The sequence below is a fragment of the Streptopelia decaocto genome, assembly GCF_964273445.1.
Source record: "Streptopelia decaocto genome assembly, chromosome: 3".
In the NCBI taxonomy this organism is placed as follows: domain Eukaryota; kingdom Metazoa; phylum Chordata; class Aves; order Columbiformes; family Columbidae; genus Streptopelia; species Streptopelia decaocto.
The window spans coordinates 33,495,748-33,515,307 of NC_138656.1; the positions used below are offsets into that span (position 1 = coordinate 33,495,748).

At 49.4% G+C, this 19,560-nt stretch overlaps 1 protein-coding gene across 2 annotated transcripts in view; it reads left to right on the forward strand.

The window, feature by feature from the left end:
• Positions 1 to 9,347, forward strand: part of MDGA1 (MAM domain containing glycosylphosphatidylinositol anchor 1) — a 143,284-nt gene extending 133,937 nt beyond the window's left edge. For both annotated transcript variants that reach the window (XM_082048129.1, XM_082048128.1), the window contains 3 exons: positions 7,047 to 7,177; positions 8,160 to 8,268; positions 8,785 to 9,347. In XM_082048129.1, the coding sequence (XP_081904255.1) occupies positions 7,047 to 7,177; positions 8,160 to 8,268; positions 8,785 to 8,876 (332 nt within the window). In that variant the 3' untranslated portion in view covers positions 8,877 to 9,347. The remainder of the gene's footprint in view (positions 1 to 7,046; positions 7,178 to 8,159; positions 8,269 to 8,784) is intronic.
• The last annotated feature ends 10,213 nt before the right edge of the window (positions 9,348 to 19,560 follow it).

Here is a 19,560-nt window from a genome sequence, read left to right on the forward strand (position 1 = left end):
AGCAGCACAGTAGTGGGTGAGCTGGCAGACGGGAGCAGAGCTGCTGCCCACAGCGGCATTCAGGGGCTGACAAAACACAGCTGGGCTGCGGGCTGAGAGTCACACACCCTGTCTGTCCTGGGAGGAAGGACATAGTCTGTCCACATCATCCCCTGCAAAATGTTTAAGTACGGGAAAGGGATTTGATTAAGCAAGATGGTATAATGAATTGGATGTGAAATTAGAGAAAAGCCCGAGGACTCCTTAGTCTTGTCTTTTAAATGCCAGACTCTGTACCCTCCCTCTACTCTGTTCTGGCTGCATATGGGGTGGGCCTTTGTTCTTCTGAGACAGCATAAATTTGATGTTATGGAGCATGGAGATTTGTTTCTCCCTGTTTTGAATTCCTTAAACCACATCCTGTTGTCCATGCATAGAAAGCCTGTTACTGGTCACAAACAACCTCTGAGGGAATTTTCCATGAAAAGGGTGACAGGATTTTGTTCCATACGCACAGCATCAAAGATGGAAGTCTTGTATCATTCATCTTTCTGTGCCAACACTTTCTCTAATTAGGCTGTGGATGAAATGAGCAAAGGAGCTCAAGCATAGCTCCATTGCAAGTCTGCTCCCACCACATCACCATCTGCTCTCTGTGTACACAGACAGGTGGGAATATGCTGGAGAGAACGAGCTGTAGCTGTAGTTTGCCTGCCTTCCTCCCATTAGCACTCGCATTCCTCATCGCAAGGCAGACATGACCATAGTGTTGCATTTACCCCTCTGCCCGCATGCCCCAGGTCCCCCTGCCCAGCATGTCCCCACCAGGGGTGCAGCCACGTGTCCAGTTTGGCCCTTTACAGCGCAGTGTTGTTGCTTCTCTGATGGTCCGTTCCCTCCATCCCAAAATTCATGTGCATGCCAGATAGGTCAGATAGTGATGGATCATAGATCAATCTGTGCAACTGGCTTTGCCTTGTCAGGGGATATTGCTTCAAGCCCATCCGCATTTGATGATGGTTTAAGAGTTCAGGGGTGGAAATGTGTTTGTTTCCTTGATTTTTTAAATCCACAGTAAAATGCAAAGAAAATTCCCTATAGCCAGATATAAGTAATTTTCACAGGTTTCCTGTAGGGGAAACGTTGCCAATCAAAATTTACCATATTGCCGTTTGTATTTCTAGAAGGTCCCAGCCACAGCAGGGAACTGGAAGCTTTGATTCCCCTGATCACTTTCAGTATAGGCTCCCCGTCCTAAGGAGTGTCCCATAGCAATTAGCTGGCCTGTGGTGCAGCACTCAACATGCTCAGTGCCTCTCTAAAGCAGATGGGGATGCCTTGTTAGCAGAGGTGGGATAACGGTGCTTTCCAAACTCTAACCAAGACTCTGTTTTTTCACTATTGATGAACTCTCTGAACTTTCCCACTTTGAAGTCACCGAAGTGGTGGCTGCAGGAAGGGGTCTGTGAAGTGACCCTGTGACTGGACACAGGACACCCTGAACACCAAGCTGAGATGAGTTAAAGACATGTAGAGACAAAGTTCTATGTAAACAGGAGTGGAAAGCAGCCGAGAGGCTTTAATTGTCTTACTCTGTGTATGTTAATGTAGGAGGCATCATGAGAGGCTGTGAAAGAGTAAATACATCCTATCATGGCACGAAAACAACTTACATTCCTAGAAATAATGAGTCAGTACAAGCTGACATTATTTCTCTATCTGTGCTAGAATTATTTTCCACCCTCTTCTCTCAGAGCAGCAACTTGTCCCCACAGCACTGTAACTGAGAACAGCAGCCTGACACTGGCTGCTGTTCATTAACATACATTTAAAAGAGAAAGGGAGAGAAACCTGTGTTTGTTGCAGGGATTATGAACAGTAATAGGTTCTTTCTGAGGACTGTCATTTCACTCCTGGGATTTGCCTGCACTAAGCTTTGGGCTTTTAGTTTGTGGTCAGTGGTATTAACATTAAACTACACTTAAGGAAGCACTCAGAGCCCTTTTTGGAGGGTTGAGAGCTCTTTTCTCCCTGGCTTGGTTTTAGCCCTCATGTTGTGTCTGCAAGTGACTCTGCCAGGCTATACAAGATCGGAGTCCTATCCGCACTGTGTATCTCTTTTCATTCACTGGACATCTCTTGCCATGAATCAGTTTCTTATTATTTCAATCTGTCTTGGCTGCAGTTGCAATGCCATGGGGATTTCCACAGAGGATTTCAGCCCCAGATTCCCAGTGGGGTGCCAAAACTAAAACAGGGCTACAGCCAGGGTATCTCATGGATTATTATGCAGCATTATCCTCCATTCACTTCCTACCCCTCTGGCTGCCTGCCTTCCATCCAAGCCATGTAAAATGAGCTGCGCTTCAGCCCTTCCCCATCACCCCACATTAACCGCCCCCCCCAGCTGCCCCAGAGAGCTCTTGAGGAAACCTCTACCTTCCCTGCCATCCCCCATGGACTGTGCCCATGGCCTTGCCCTTACAGACCCTGCCTCCCTCCCAGTGTGGTCTGCTCTGGCTCTTCTGGATCTACACTGCTGTTCAATGCGACAGTGAAGTCACCATCCCATGGAAACTGAGAGGAGACCTTTTCTTGTTGTGAGAAGGTAACATTTAAAGGCATCCCTTGGGCTACTCTATCTGTCAGCCCAGCTGGTGCTCTTTTGTGTGAGTGCCACTCTTTTGAAATGCCAGCTCTAGTCTTAAAAGCAGCCAGCAGAAGGTACGGCTCACTCTCCCTGTAATTGATTCCTCATCACTCGTCACTGGCCTTTATCTTCCCTTTTGATTGGGAAGAAGGAACAATAGAGATTACAAGACAAATGTGAAGATTGCCTTGTATGGGGAGAAGTAACAATGAGATTGCTGGTGTCCTGGGATTTCCCTTGTGTTTGTCCATCTCTGGTCAGCTGGAGAGATTTAGCAGCAGATAGATGGCCTGTCTTTGTGTGTGCCTCACCAGCAGGTGACCTTGGGAAATGCCAGACACATCTGATGGGGTAGGTGGGGAAGGGGTAACAATGACAGAAATAAGTAACAAAAGTAGCCAGCTGTATTTGGACTCTGATACACAAAACTAGGCATATTGTAGTATAAAACCAAGCAAAAAGGGTTTCTGCAACAGCTGGGACTGGAGGACATCCCAGATGGGCCTTTCACATCTCCACCAATGGAGGCATGGGGGTTGGAGAGCAAGTTCCACTTTGGTTCTTCTTCAGTTTGTGGCCGCTGGAAAGGCAGAAGAGCTCAGGCATTTCTGTTCCCTAGTGTCTTTTTGCTCAGGTCTTGTAAAATGTTTGTTATGTATCTGGCTCCCCCTCTAAATGAATATTATCCTCCTTGAGTATCATCATCATATCATGTCCGCAGATAAAAGCAGGTAAAAGCAGTTTGCTAAGGAGCATGTGGGAAGTCAGTTCACAGCTGTGAATCGGCTTCTCACACACCACACATATGTGTATCTTGCATTGGCCACCTCCTGCAAAATGGGATTTGGATAAATAGTCTATGCTTTAGGAGAGCACCTTATAAGCATCACGTGGCTCGTTTGATCTGAGCTCATGTGACACGCTGAAAGCTACACAGGGAGTGAAGATAATTAGTCAGGCATGAGATGGGTATTGCTACGGTGTGTGGAGGTGGATGTATGCAGGTGTGAATTTACCAGAGGTCAGGAGCTACAGATGTCAATGTCAACATAGGCTTCACCTCCCTTTTTAGCCTGAGACTTAAGCTATGGATTTTCATGACTGTGAATGGGATCTTGGAACAACATTTGGTTTTACGGCAGTGGGCTGAACCCTTGGAAAACACAAAGTCCTGCAGCACTTGTTCCGTTGCACAGTTGGCTCTTGGGGCCAGACTGAAAAATGGAGATAAAACAGCCCTGAGCAGTCCAGGATGACAAAGTTTCATGGCTCTGCCTGGAGCTCAGATCTGAAGGTTCATTTCCAAGTACCCTCCATCACAGGCTACAATGCCCTTAAACTTGACTGTCAGCCTGTGGCAGACTGACACGTGGTAGAATGGAATAAAGGAGAAGACTTGCAAAATTATGAACATCTGCAACACTATAGACCCAGTTCAGCTGGGGTAGCAGCTTCATCCATGTTCAGTTTGAAGTCCCGGTGTCTCTGCCATGCTTCCCAGAAGCCCATTCCCAGTGACAGCATTACTGGGAGAGGGAGGTGTTGTGGTTCTTTCCCAGCCTCAGGGAGGCTCTGTAACTTAGCCAGGATTGCAGGTAGGTCTGTAAGATCTGACCCTCTTCACACCTCTGACTAATTTGTTAGAGAGTCATGGGCATGCTGTTAATTTGTTTTGACCTTCAGTGTTCCATGTGTACAGAGGGGTGGTGAAACACTGCATGTTGTGGGCAGATAAGGGAGCATCCTTTCCAATTGCAAACCATTTGAAGAATGCCTGCTCATATTCAGTATTGTTCTGTTAGGGAATTTGGGAGACAAAAGGTTAAAACTTTTTTCCTGATGCTGCAAAGACATGGAGCTGTCAGCCAGGATGTGCTCAGGTTTGCTTTGGGTGTAGGCCAGGCATTCACAGCCAGTGCTTTGGGGGCACTAATTTGCATTCCAGATGCTTCCCTGGATCTTCTTCTATCTCGCCTTCACTTCTTTCCTAGGGCATCAAAGTTCATTTGCTGCCTAATTTGTCCCAGTACTGGCTACTCAGACAGGCTCTTGCATGGCAGATCCTAGCTACAAGTCCCCAGATGAGGGTGGAATAGAAAACGGTTGTTTTTAATCTTTGCTTGCTAGCAGTTTCCTGTTAATTCTTCATACACTCTCAAGCCCTTACCTCACCAGCTCTGGTGTCTGTAATTAGATGCTCTGAACATGCTCCTGTTGACATTGATCTGTGGGGTTTTGTAGTTCCTGCATGGGCCATCAGTTTGGGCAAGGGCCCCCATGAGGACTAGGTATCCTTCTTAGAGAGACTTCCCCTTCTAGGAAGCTCCTGAGGGTGGGGAGGACACCCAGAAACCAGCGGCTCAATGCTGGTTTTACCAGAGGCTACCGTAGTGCCTTCTCCTTGGCATCATGTTTCCAGGAGGGAGATCCCATTTGCTCACCCTCGTCGCCCCAGGGTCATGCAGTGCCAGCTGGTCTCAAGAGAGAGAGAGAAACAAGTTGTTCCACTCCTCTTCCTGGGTCGTGGTGTGCATCCCAAACTGGGTATCATTGAGGAAGAGAATTGGATATGCTCTCCCTGTCCAGTCTGGCCTTCATCTAGTTTTCTCAGCCAGCCTTAGTGCTAATGCTTCTGAGTACTTCCAGGCAATAACATGCCCCTCTTTTCTCAGTTCACTAAATTATGCACATATTTCATTCTTTTAACCTTTTCTTGTAAGTCAGCCACTCAGAATCTAAACATTTTATCATCTTTATTATGCATCTCTGAACTCCCTGTGATGTATCTCTTGCTTTCTGCCAGACAGTCGCTTCATGGGGGTACTTCCAGGTCCCTGTCCTTCACACAGTGCTCCCAAGGCTGATGTGCCAAGAATGAAGAATTTCAGGGGATTATGTAGGAGGGAGGTTACATAGGAAAGTCTCTTTCCCTGTCTCTTCCCGTGACCTCTCACTGCTACTTCTCAGAAGGGTGTACCCAGGCGGGAATGCAGCATCCCAAGCACAGACACACTGTGGATGTGTAAGTGAGAGTTGTTATTGAGTCTCTACTCTCAGGTGTAATATGTCTGTGTATGGAGACCAGAAACAGCAGCAGCGTGACTAGAGTTGTGATTGTTTTTTTGGTTCATTAGCTGAATTAAAAAAAAAAAAAAAAAAAAAAGAGAGAGAATGTGAATCAGGTCAACCCTGAGTGAATGTTTAAAAAATGTTTTTTCACAAACACAAAAAAAGGAAAAATGTCAGCTGAGGGGGTTACTAAAAAGATGCTGCAGGAAGACCAACAGAGATGGTTTCATTTGTAACAGAGATGGTTTCATTTGTGAGTGGAGGGTAGGGGGCTGTGACACTGTTTTCAAAGTGAGAACAGGAAATGCTTTGAGATTTTTTGGCTTTGGTTGTGGCTTAATGACAGAGAAAACCTTTTGGGAATGGCTTTGTTTGAAAGAACCTGAAGTCAGTGTTGATTCACAGGGTCTTTGTGCCCCTCTGAAAACGTGGGGCTGAGTCAATACAGGCAGTGTGGTACAGGCGTTGCCACCCAGCACTGGGAGAGAACAGCTGCTCGCTCCAAGGGTGCTTCCAGGGCAAGCGGCAACTGAGGACACAGGTCATATTTCTGCAGCTGATGGCCAGGACCAGGGCAGGGAGAGGGCTGGAAGCTGCATAGCAAATGTCAGATGTTCAGGGTGAATGGGCAAACTTGTCCTGGGCTCCCCAGTTCAAGCAGGATGTAAAGAATCTGGTCTGGGTCCAACAGAGGGGCACCAAGGTGGTCAAGAGCCTGGAGCAGAAGTCCTGGGGAAGAGAGGCTGAGGGAGCTAGATGGACTTGCTCAGTCTGGCAAAGAGGAGGCTGCTATCAGTCCATGCCCCTCATCTGTTTGAAGGGCACTTTCAAAGATAACAGAGCCAAAATCTTATTGGACAATATAATAGGGAACAACAGCCACAACTGGTAGTGCTGGAGGTTCATATTGGACATTACAAAAAGTTTATTTCCTCAGAGGATTTCAAGATGTGGTGAAGCCACCTCATGTAGAGCTTGAGACAGCTTCAAGCAGGAGGTTGGATAGGATGCCTCTGGAGGTCCCTTGCAGCTAGCATTTCTGCCACCCCCTTCTTGTGCCACCCCAGCCATGTGACAGACTGCTTCTATCCTCTCTGTCTTCATCTGAGTCTGTGTCCAACCATGGATAGCCCAGATGGATAAAACATTGTCAGCAGCACTTGCCCGTCAACCCAGGAGAAAGCTGGTTCCCTCCAGAGCTGGGGCTCCCTCCCCACTGGAGCTCTGCAGGCTGTCCCTGGGCTGGCTGGGACATACAGCTGAGCCCCAGAGCTGCACCAGGGGCCAACCCAGCAGGCAGGGCTGGCTGGCTGCCCCAGCACGCCAGCGCCTGCTTTCTCTCTTACAGGCTCCTTGAACCTGCTGGTTCGTGTGCGGAACAAGCGAGCCATTGACACGCAGGTCTGGTCGCTCAGTGGGAACCGGGGAAACATGTGGCAGCAAGCACACGTGCCCATCAACCCCCCTGGACCCTTCCAGGTAAGTCAAGTCTACAGCCAAGGAGCTGCCTGCTGCCTGTCCTGTCCGTGTGCCTTGGGCTGTAGGAGACATCTCAGCAGACATCTGCCTCCATGGCACAGGGGCTGGTGAGGCACAGGGAACTCTCCACACCCAGGGTCACTGGGGAAAGGCAAGAGCTTGGTGGATACACAGAAATCAATTCCACTTCACTTTGAAGCCATCCAACATTGGTATGTGCAAGCATCAGCGTGGCACTATAAATGTTCTGATTAATGCTGATGTGGAAACTGCTTGTCAAAGAGCCCCTTCTGGTACCAGAGCTATGTGACAGGTCTCTTGGTGCTGAGCAGCTGGGGGATGTTGCTGTGTTGGTGTAAACTGACTTTGAGGGATGGAGGTTTCTTCCAGCATGTGCTATAAGAGCTCACCCCCACTGGGGTCCAGTTTAGGAGCGTAGGACATCCTGTGAGTATGAAGTGGGTACCCTGTATCTGCTCATCAAGAATTTTCTGTGTATCTGGGAAGTAGGATGCTTCATTACTGGATGTTTTACTACTGATGCTTTTGCCCAATATGCTGCTTTACTGTTGTAGGGTTTGTGAGAGCTGGGTCTGTGCAGGCTGGTAACTTGTGGCACTGTGACAAAATGCCCAGCATGATTTTGGGTACTTTAAAATAATAAATAAGACTTTAATTACTCTTGCAAGCACTGTTCAGTATCGGTTTGTTTGTTAGTGCAGCACACTTAATAAAGCAGAGCTCTACGTGCTCATTTATTGCTCTACGGATGCTGAGCGCACAGGGGTTGGTCTGGTAAGTGGTGGGGTCTGGTTCTCCAGATCCAATGAGTACTGGAGAAATGGAGGAATCCTTCACTGGGGACCTGATCAGATCTGGTCGGTGCCCTGCTCACCTCTTCAGAGCCCCACGGCGCAGGAAGGGAGTGCGTCCTCCGCAGCTGCAGCCTCATGCTGGGCTCCATCCTGTGCTCTGTTTGCAGATCATCTTCGAAGGTGTCCGGGGCACGAGCTATGAAGGGGACATCGCCATCGATGACGTCACTCTGAAAAAGGGGGATTGTCCGAGGAAGCCACTGGGACCAAATAAGGGTGAGAGTGTGTGTGCCTCAGAGGAAAACGAGTCGGTGGGAGTGCATACACAAATGCACATGCTATAGGGACGCACTTGTTGAGGAAGAGTCTCTTTCAGCAATTTGTTTAACTCCAAAGGTGAAGAGGGAAACAAAACCTCAAAATAGTCAGAACACTCTAAAAATTTCAAAATTTCAGGTGCAGTTAAAGGTCCATTTCAGCCTATGATGGCCCAGCTATAATCAGAACACAAGTAGAACCTTTTATTTGACTCAAGTTGAATCTTCTGGGGAAGAAAGGAGGGTTGGATTGCAAAAGTAACTAAGATTCAACCTTTTCTCTTGAGTTGGAAAATTAATTTTGGGAAGCCTTGAGAATGTCCAGAGAAGGCTAGAAGGTTCTTCCAATAGATCTGGGAGGTGCTTCATCGTTCAAGGTGGGAGGAGAGGCTGAGACACTGATGTGCACTAGCTTGTTTGATGAGGTCTGGATCCATCCCATCACTAATTATTTTTCTCTCTTCTTGGCTGGCAGCGGTTGCTCTTCCAGGAAGCGGTGTCCCGGCCCTGTACAGCCCTCGTCTCTGTGGCCCATTGACTTTCTTCCTTTACGTGCTGCTCAGATGATGGCAAGCGAGCACTCCTGTCTTCGGACCGAGACATTCCTGCTCCTTCTTACTCAGCCACCTCTGCTCCTCTTCCTCCCCTCCTCACTGGCACACCAAAGTGTCCATATGTTACCAAAGACTGACAGGCATGACCACGCAAAGGGATCTGGTTCAGAACTGGAGCACTCCTTGAGAAAGTCATAATGTCTAGAACATAAATTAAAAATAAAGACAAAATTTTTTTAAAAGCACGTGCACGAGACAGTGAGAGAGGAAGGAAGGAAGGAAGGAAGGAAACAGAAACACACAAAAAAGGAGGAATGCAAGACAAAAAATAGGAATGAAGAAATGTGAAGAGCAAATGAAAGAGGAGAAAACCACCCCCATGTTTCCTTGGGAATGTCGGACAGGGCTTCCTCAGGGAAGTGGGAACTTGTTTTAAACAAAGAAACAAAAATATATTAAAGCACAAATTTCTACCAGAACAGTTACCTTCTTTACTGCAGAGCCTACAGCTTAGTGGATGATTTACCGCAGTAGTCCCCTGTCTCCCCATGCTTTCCCGCTGGCTGGGGCTGCCCCGCTCTGGCTGCAGCTCCCCGCAGTAACACCGGCCTCGACCGTGGGGCAGCAGCCACCCCATGCGCCAGTGGCCGGAGCACCATGCCTCGCACCGCATGTGCTTCAGTGTCTCCATCCATCCGCACCTTCCAGGTTCTCATGTATTTAATTGCCCGCTGTGTGTTTTGCTTTGGCCTTTCCCCGCCGCTCTGTGCTTCTCACCCGCCAGCCTGAAGAAGATGGAGCAGGAATGGACCCATCACATGGACCACGCTGAGTGGTGGAGAAGTCCCGGCTGGATCCAGCTGCAGTGTTGGCCTCTGAGCGCCTCTTTCTCTCTCTCAGCACTCTTGCTGGGTGGAGAAACTATGAGAGCAGGTCTGAGCTGCAGACAGAAAAGTGTCTCTGTGGGGCTGAGGGATGGGGCAGGGTTGGATGGGATGGGAAGCGGGGAGCACTTGCACATTGGCTTCCCCCTGTGAATGCTGCGATGACAGTCACCTCAACCCTAAGCCCAGGATTGCTTCTCTGCCTCTCTTCTGTTACCTATTTATTTTACTCTTTTATTCCATTGCTTAACTTCCCCTACTTCAAGCTTTTTCGATTATGGAAGAGTCAGGAATTTCACCCTTCTTCAGCCAAGCAGTAGGTCCCGTGCCCATGACCAGCCCTGGGCCAGCACTTCAGGCAGCTCCAGTGTTGTACTCTCACCTTCTGAGGCCTTTCAGCATGTGAAGTGCATTAGCAGCAGAGTGGGTGAAGTGCAGCAACAGCATCACTGCTCAGGGGAGAGGTGGCTGAACTTTGGCAGCCTCGCAGGCACTCAGCTTCCATTGCCAAAGCAGTGGGCAGGGGAGCTGAAAGGTGGAACAGGCAAGAAAGTGCTTCAAGAAGGATGGAGGCACAAAGCTTGACCCAAAAGAGGGACTGGTGCTGAACTGTGGCCCTGTTTGCCACTGAAGAACAGGGGAACAAACAGGTATGGGGGAAATTCACCTTTTTCCTGCTGGCATGATGAATTTCCTGCAGCAGGTCTGGCCTGATCTCCTCAGTATGGAGACACATGCTGATCCAGATGAGCCCCCAGAAGATGGGTCTGCCCTGCGCCGGCCAAGTGGGAGCTGTGATTGCCTTGTTACAACTGGCAGCAGCTCTGGGTATGACTTACCTTCCTGCACAGGGCAGAGTTAGCCCCACAGGACTGTGGAGTGGGGTTTACTAGCCCACATTCTGGCAGCTCAGTTAAGTGGGATTCTTGCCCCTAAGGGACACCCCATCTGAACTCTGTATCTAGGGCACCACAGATGTATGATGAGCTCTCTCACCAGACTCCACAGTACCCACAGCTCCTTCCCCATTTCTGATCAATATATCAGCTTCTCTAAGACAATTGTGTTTGTCTACAATCACCTGAATGTATTAGTTGCCTCATGCATTGCTCAGCTTCCAGCAACAGCTGGTACCTCTTTTCCTCCAGTGATGGAGATCCAGTTTGAAGTCTTGAAACCCAGCTCTCTCTAGCTCCTGCAAGGCCATTCATCTGCACTAATGCTGGTCATTACTGGAGAGGACGTCAGCTCTGAGGGACCAGGGGACCTCATCAGAATGTGAGAGGGGATGGTATGGGTCTCCCTTGTTCCTGTTGCTTTTCTCCACTTCTAAAAATGGGGACTCTGTCTTTTCTGTCTCCACTCCTCCCTCTAGAGCCCAATCCTTGACCACACCACATATTTGACCAGGAGACCTGTGGCTGTCTCTCAGGGCCAGGCAGTATTGTGGGATGCTGTGAATGCTGACAGCAATTCTACTTCTCGCTGTCTGTTGCCATTTTCCTGGGCATCCAATGCCACCATCATCTTTTAGCTAAGCTCTTTCACTCTGATGCTCTTCATTTCCTCCATGCTTGTTGGAGGCCAGAAGTCCTCACCCCACTCCTGATAAGAGCCCACTTTCGTTCCTAGGAGAGAGACAATATTTTCCAGGGGCCCTTGAATGCATGATGATGGCTCCTGATCTCAGCAGCAAAACATCTGTGTTACACTGCTGGTTCCATATGGCTTCTTCTGGGCAGAAGTTGAAGACAGGAGCATTTCCACTTCAGTAAGAGATAGCCCAGGGCAACTATCTCACCTCCTAGGCTCTGAGCCAGAGAGAGTTGTGGCCTTGCTTCCACGGGTTACTTAGCCAAGGGTTGCACAAATGTGTTTTGCTGATGCTTGGTGGCCAGTAGAGGTGCCATGGCGTTGGAGAAGTGCAGCCTAAAGGATCAGAAGCACAGACAAAGCCTTTACTAGGAGGCAAGTGCCAGTGAAGGAGCACCACATTTTTAGAAAGGGACACCTTCAGGGGGAGTGTCTGTGTCCTGCTGCCAGCTCCTGCGAGGGAGGATGTCAGTGCCTCACCAAGACAACCTATGGCACAGGGGGTAAGAAGCCTGTTGGTGACAGTGAGACCAGGGCAGAGCAAATGCATTGCCCCAGCCAGAGGTGAAGCCTTCTCTTGATCTCAGGCATGGGCCCATCAGCTTCAGTAAAAGTCTCAGGGAGTCCCTTTCCACTTAGACCTCTGCTCCTTTACCTCCAGCTAGAAAGCAGCTGGTGGTGAGTTTGGGGGAAAGTCATTAACCCAAGTGCCTCAGCTTGTCAGAAGTACCAAGGATGGAAGGAAGGACCTCATTTCCCTGGCAGATGCGCTGAGAGAGTGTAGCAGAGGAAAGAGGCACTTCAGCAGCAACAATGAGAAGCTGTGCAATGGTGGAGGGGCGGGGGGAAGGCCGTCCCCCTCCTCTCTGAGGGCAATGGTATTTGTGTTTTACTACCCCAGCCCCATGCTTGAGGGGGCAATTCTCCTTGCAGTGGTAATGCATCCCAGGTGAGATATAAAGCCATGCTCCTTACCCCTTGCAATTAAACATCCCCTCACTCTTTTCACAGTGTTCTCGCTAAATTACAGTCCTTAAACTTAATTACAGACTGTCTTCTTAAATATCTGTTCCAGTCCCAACTGGGTACATTATGTTTCTCTTCCCAGTGTTTTATTTTGCTCTATGCCTATCGAGTAGCTGCTTTATTCCACTCCAGAAGTGGCTGCATTTCAGCGATGGTGGAGATTATTCCTGTACATAGTATGAAAGTCCTTGCAGAAGAAAAGTGCAATATAAATTTAAGAGACTGCTTTTATTTACAAGGAGACCTCTGCTTGGTAGTTGTAGAAATACATTATGAAGAATGCTGTGTGGGTGTTAGCCAATATATACTCAATTTCTTTTTTTTTCAGGGTATAAAACAGAGAATATGTGAATGTGCAGGCTCCTGGGTATAAGTTGTAGATATTAGAAGTAGTGAATGCTACTGTGTACTTACAAGTGAGGCTTACAAAGAAACTTCCATTTGAAACCTCTTTTTGTAGTTTATTGTATTCTGAAAAATATACTTTTTTATTATAATTTTCCACAGTTCCGTGCAAGTCCCAATAACTGGTCATCAACAGGACTTTAATCCATGGCTTTTAACAATATGAACTTCAGTTCCTACCACTTGCTCTGAAAAGCAACTCCTGGCTGGTAATAGTAATAGACTATTTTTCTTCCACGTAGATCAGCCACTGGAAACAATGGAGCTAATATGTTTTATTTGACGTGGAGTTAAGTAATTTGGAATGCCTGAGCACAACTCTTCTCAGCCGTATGGGAGTGAAAAAAATGCTTCATCTATATGAAAAACTTTGCATAGTGCACAAACAGTTTGGAAACTCCTGAAGTGTTGTGACTGGCACGCATGCAGAGCTGCCCCAGCAGAGCCGGGCAGTGTGCTGCCTGAAGAGCAGCTCTAGCAACAGCGATGTGGAGCCCTCCTTCTGGGAAGTAGTTTTATTCTGGAAGGAAATAGGGCAGCAAGCAGGGAAAAAGTAGGGAGGGGGTTCAGATGTTTAGGCTGGTAAATTTCTTGCAGAATCATTTATGAATGTATGAATGAGTGTAGTAAATGTGATACAAATTGTATTCTATTCCCTAATGCCACTCAAAGTAAGGAAATTTAATTTTTTTCTATATGAAATCCTGTGGGTGCACTACTCCAGAACGACACAGAAATGCTGCAGTACCAAAGGGAGAGCGGGTCTGGATTCTTCCTCCTCAGCCCATCCCGGTCACTCTGTAACCACAAAAAGCACCCTGCTTTTGGGTTGGTGTCCTGCACTTCCCAGCCTGAGATGGACAGTCACCAGGAGCAGCCAGCAGCGCTGGTGGCAGAAGCATCCATCCTCCATCCCACCATCACTGCCCTGAGCCCCGTCTCCAGCATGAAGTGGTCCCTCTGTGAGACGCTGGTGGGAGCAACCCCTGCTCTCCCGCAGCTCTCAGCGAGGCTGAGGCTGGGACTTTTACCTGTGGGAATAGCCAGAGGGTCCTTCATGCTGCCCTGAGGGACCCCAGCTGCCTCAGGCAGTGACAGATAATGGAACTAAGGCATTTTCCTTCCTAGATGGGGTCAATGGTGTCATCTCACCCCAATCAAAGAGACAAACTTTTGCCTTCAAGCAGAGAGCTCAGGGAGTTGTTCCTTCAGGGTGGTGCTGTTTCAGTCCCCTTAGTCTGTCACAGCCATGCAGATATCCATCTTTCCCTGGAAGTTCTGCAGCACCCCTTTGTCTCCCGGGTGCCTTTGGATGGCCCAGCAACAGCATGAAGGGACACATCGCTGCTGGCTCTGAGCTTTAAGCTGGGTGCATTGGGACCCTGCTTTTTTTGATGGGGACAAGAAGTTGCATTATGAGTGTCTCCTGTGCAAAACGGAGGTCCTCTCACACTCCTGGCTTTGGCAGAGACCAGTTTTGCACCCTCGCCCTTTCTCCACTGAACTACCCCGGGTGTCTTGACTTTTCCAGGCTGCCCTTAAAGCAGGTGCACCCCTATTTGCAGGGGCACCAAGCATACAGCAGCAGGACCCTGTGCAGGCTGCAGGGCAAGCCAGGTGTTGCTGCCATTTGTATTCACTTTGGCCCCATGTTAACTGCTCATCCCGCTCAGCCTGGGTAAGGTGTTTAATGCAGACAAAAGGCATTTGCAGAAAAAAAGTGCTGGAAAGCTCTGCAAAGTGCATTTTAACAGGACTCAATTTGCACTCCATGGTAATAACTGGCGGCTGGGGGTTTCCAGCAGGTAGCTGAAAAACCCAGGTGCACTCAGCATCCCGAACGATAGTTGGGGTAAATATGTGTTTTTCAGTACTTTCTTTGGGAGTAAAACACATGCTAGTTTGGCTCACCTTCTGCCACCACCTAGAGGGCTTCAGGGGTCTTCTGATGGCTACTTACAGCCTGGTACAGTCACATCAAACCAGAGACAGCCACTTGTGCACTGGAAGCATCCCAAGGGGTACTGAAAGACAGCCCAGGGCCACCTTCACTCCACTCACTTTTCCAGAGAAGGTGGGAATGCAGCTTGCAGGGAGCTGTGGGCACCTGCACACCTCTTGCCCACAGAAGAACAGTGTCACCCTGCTCTGTTTTAGCTGAGTGAGGTATGTGCCTGACATCTAGAACCTGGGTTGGGTATAAGGTACATACTCTGTTGCTTTGCCACCAAGCATCCTTCCTCAAAAGGAGAGCTCCAGGGACTGACGTCAGGTTTGCAGGACTCACTGTGTCCCTGTGCTGTGGGGCTGCAGGGGATGGGGGCTTCAGTCCCACTGATAGCTGCCTCTGGCACCTGTAAGGCTCTGCACCACATAGATGTGGTTTGGCATCTCCTCCATCCTGCTCTCTGCAGCCCTGGAACAGCCTGAGATGCTGGTAGTGGTGGAGCAGGAAGACAGGAGCACTTCAGGGCATATGCTGGCTCCATCAGGGACCTAGTGTGGGTCACATCCTGGCTTCCTCAGAGGCAAAAGAGGTCTCACAACAGCCCCGTGGGTGGCTGAGGGGATGGGGCAGGGCATATTCATGTTGTTCTTGAAAAGGAGAGAGGAGAGCCAAGCTCCACACTGCATGGCCCTTCATTTCACTGGTGGCAAACAGAGGGTTCTGGCCTGCAGCTACTCACATGCCAGGCGATGAACACTAAAGAAAAGCCCTTAGACCAGATTTCCTATCTAGACCCATGCCAGCTCCAGATCCTCAGCGCATCTGTGTATGAAGAAGCCAAGCAATCTGCTCTGCCCCCATGGGTCATGCCTCGAGGAATATGCAGAGAGAGGTAGCACTTGGGTCCCAGCACACGAGCACTGCCTTTCCTTCTGCTGCCTGTCATGGTGAGGGTTTTCCAGCACGGGGCAGAAAATGAGGGAAGGGGAGAGATGCTGTCTTTGCTGGCAGCTGTTGCAAAGAGAGAGCTGGGTTAACAGAGGTTTTTGTGGAAAGCTGTGAAGGTCTGTGGTAAATTCAGGTGTTGCATGGCTTTGACACAGCCTATAAACCGTTTGCTCCAGTGGAAGGAGGCAAAATTTTGTGCGTCCATTAACTGTTGTCATAAAGGAGGTTTGGCTATGAATGCTCGGCTTACAGTGGGATTTTTCACCCCCAGGGTAGCCTCAACCCAGCATCATACAGGGACAGCTGGACAGCCCTCATGCAGTGCTGGTGCGCAAAGCTCACAGCACTGGCTGTGCTTTATGATATGACTGCCAGGTCCTTGCCTGAAGTGTGAGCCAAGTGATGGGTACCTGGCTGCACATCCATACATCCTGTCTACCAGCCAGGTCTGTAGGAACATGAAAAACCCGCTGCTGCTGCTGCTGCTGCTTCTGCTGCTGCTGCTGCTGCTGCTGCTAGCCAGTGGAGGTCTACTGGGGGAGCTGTGCTCTGGTCTGTCTATTCAGGCAGCAAAGTGGCTTTCCATTGCTTAAAACCCAGCTGTTATAATGGAGAGTTACTCCTAGTTGTTCAAAACTTGTGTAACTATGGTGTACCTCAAATCATCAGCAAAGGCAGGCCCTAGGTAGGAGCTGGAACATGCCAGACATTAGCAGTCCTGCTCAGCCACTGTGACTCCTTTGCCCTCAGCATTACAGCTGCTCAGGGCCCAGGCTGAGCCCAAACCAGCTAAGTGCGAGTGCAGCCCCACTTCCCTGGCTGCATTGCAGCCCCTGTGGGCAGGCACCAACTGGTTTTCTTCTTGTGACTGTGGTACATAATGCAGCGCTGAGATGAAGCTGTCACCAGGTGTTGCTTGCACTGTGTAGGTCCAGCACCGGTGAGGTGTTTATCTGAGCAGCATGTAAAGGGATCAGGGCTGAAAAAATGAGGTGTGGGTGTGCTGCAGCTGCCAGGAAAGCAGCAGGGAGGAGACAGGACGGGAAGGCCTCTTTTGGAGGCAGCAACATCTCCATCCAGTCCCCTCCTTTCCCTTCTCCCACTTTCCACACTCCAACCCTGACCACCCTCCCAGGTGGGGGCATTTGGTTTATCTTGTCTCACTGTGCCTTGTTCTCAAGAACCAGCTATCGGTATTAAGAAGCAGAGCAGCACCCAGGAGAGGCCATAGCAGCATGGTCAGCTCAAACAGCACCTAAATTGTGGTGAGAGGAGAAAATCGATTTTGTTCTTTGAAATGCCACAAGCATTGCCTGGGGGCAGTATTTAGGTTTTTTGTATAGGTGGCAGCACGTACTTCACAGAAGCTGAGAGCAAGGGACTTGTGAGCACTGGAGGTTTCCCTGGGAAAATTCAGATGCCAACAGGGGAAAGTATTTACAGACTGGGAGAAAAGAGCTTTCCTGTGCATTTTTTTTTTTTCCCGGAGGCCCTGGTATGTAGCATCCTGGGACAAGAAGACTCTCTCAGAAGTTGCTGAAGATGACCATTTCCTCTCACCAAACCTTGATATTTATCTGTCTCTGCTGCCTTTCCACAGCTTCTTAGTGCATTGATGTAACTGGTGGCATCAGCACCAGGTAGAGTGGCTTAGTGTCAGTGCTTTCAAATAGATGAGCTTGGCTTGTTTTCCCAGTTCTTGGGACCTTCTAGATATACTGTTCCACCCCAGAGGACTCCACAGCATGCATTCATCTCTCAGGACATTCCCCAAAAGCTGTGGATGCTACAGATATGTGGCTCTACTTTGTGGTTTTGGTTGCAGCCCTTGTCTGACAGCACAGAGACAATCTCTAATCTCTAGATGGGATGGAAAATTTGGTGCCACCATGGTTTTGCTTGGGTCTTTTTTCCCAGCCAGAACCATCCTGCATGTATGACAATGCACATAGTGGAGGAAAGCGGCTGTCATCCAATATATGACTGTCTCATGGGGAAGCAATTGTGGCACCTCCTGCCTTTGGCCAGAAGTGTCAGACAATGTTTCCCACACTCTTCCTCACTCCATCCCCCGGCTCCATCCTTATCTTCAAGTGTTTCATTTTCAGCCTGGAGAGATCAGCAGCAGACTTCATCCCTGGATCCCACAGAAGGGGATCACACCAAAACCCCGTCCTCAGCTTGCAAAGGGCAGGGAGAACCAGCTCAGGCCCAACGGTGAGCCACTTCAATGGGATCCAGTGCCAGTGGGACCACGCCACCCTCATGCTTCCAGGTCACCAAGGCCAGTAGAAAATACATGTTGACCTGACGGAAGTGTTTAGAAAAACCCTCCCAAAAGGAGCTACACATCGACTCTGTGTATTTGGGGATACCATGGAGGATGATGGAGGTCGGTGTCTCCTATTTCTTTTCCTATCAGAATCCTGGATGGGGACCCTGAGACTGAGCCCCATTCTCTGCTGGCCTCCTTCATTGCCACTGCGTCTTGTCCTGTCCCCACTCCACCTCTCGTAGGGTGCCATCACTGTCATCAAGCGGAGCTGGCACCCTCTCGCCGCCATCATACCATGCTGTCCACAATGTTAAAAGCACAAAACACAAAGGAACTGAAAACCTTTTAAACAGGGTGAGATGTTTTATAAGCATCACCTCATCCATCCCCTCCCAACCCTGATGCCCCGCCATGTAACCTATAGACTCTCAACGTGGATTGTTTAATTCAAATAAAGCTGCAGTACTCGAGTGGGTGAGCCTGCGTGTCCCTCTGTGCTGGGTTGGGATGGCGAGGTGCAGCCTGCAATGTGTGCTCACAGTGCCTGGGGCAGGGAGGAGATGGTATTGCTGCCTGACACTGAGGTTCATGACAGTCCTTGAACCTTTGATCTTTCCAAAACACCTGCTTAGCTCCGTGGGAAAGGTTTGGCACAGGACATGGCATGGGCAGGTTTGGGGCACTTAGTGCTGGGGGAGCCTTGTGAAAGGAGCATGGGATGGGCGGCGCAAAGCCGGCCCCTGATGTGCCCTTACCCAGCACTGCTGCCACCTTTCCCAAACTTCCCCTTCCCCCCTCTGCAGGCCTGCAGCTGTTGAGGCTGCTGGCTCCTGCTGCCACTAAGCAAAGATGGTCGTCTGCTGTCCCTTGCTCTTAACCAGCAGCAGCTCCAAAACTAGTAGATGTGAAACAAGCCGTCAACCATAGGATGTCAGTGTGGCACCAGGTCCCCTTGTCCCAATGTGTCCCTCCACCCTGTGGTCCCCACCGTGGGTCCAGCTACTCCACAGCCCCTTCAGGGAGTGGGTGCTGCCAGCCATGACCCATGTGATGGCTAAAATGTTCTTAGGTTATTGTGTCTTCTCTGTGCCGTGAGATCTGCAGGGCTACTCAGCTAGAGCCTAAGTAAAACTTGCCTCATCCCAGCACCATGGTTAGAGCAACATTTAAGAGAACTGAATGTGAGAGCCAAACATCCTTCTCCTTTACATGTCACAAGCTGCAACTGTTGGCTGAAGCTCCACAGATGTTAAAACATTAGAACAGCACCTAGGACCTGCCCTGACTGTGGCCAGTGGATCACATAAGCTACAGGCATACCCTCTGCTTCTACTGGTGACAACGGTGCTGAGACAGTGGCACCTCAGGCTGCCTGGAGAAAGTTTGGGACAGGGCTCAAAACGAAAGGTTCCTCCAAGCCAGCCCAGCATTTCTGCCTCCTACGCTTTCCTCACAGCAAGCAGTCGTGAAACCCACTGGCAAACTGGATGGCTCGTTCCTTCAGGGGAAAGTAAGCATGCCTGTAAATGCTTATTTTTTTCCGCTCTCATAATGAAAAATAACTGCTCCAGATGGGAGTCTGGAGGGAGCTGGATACTGGAATTACTGTGGAGCTTAA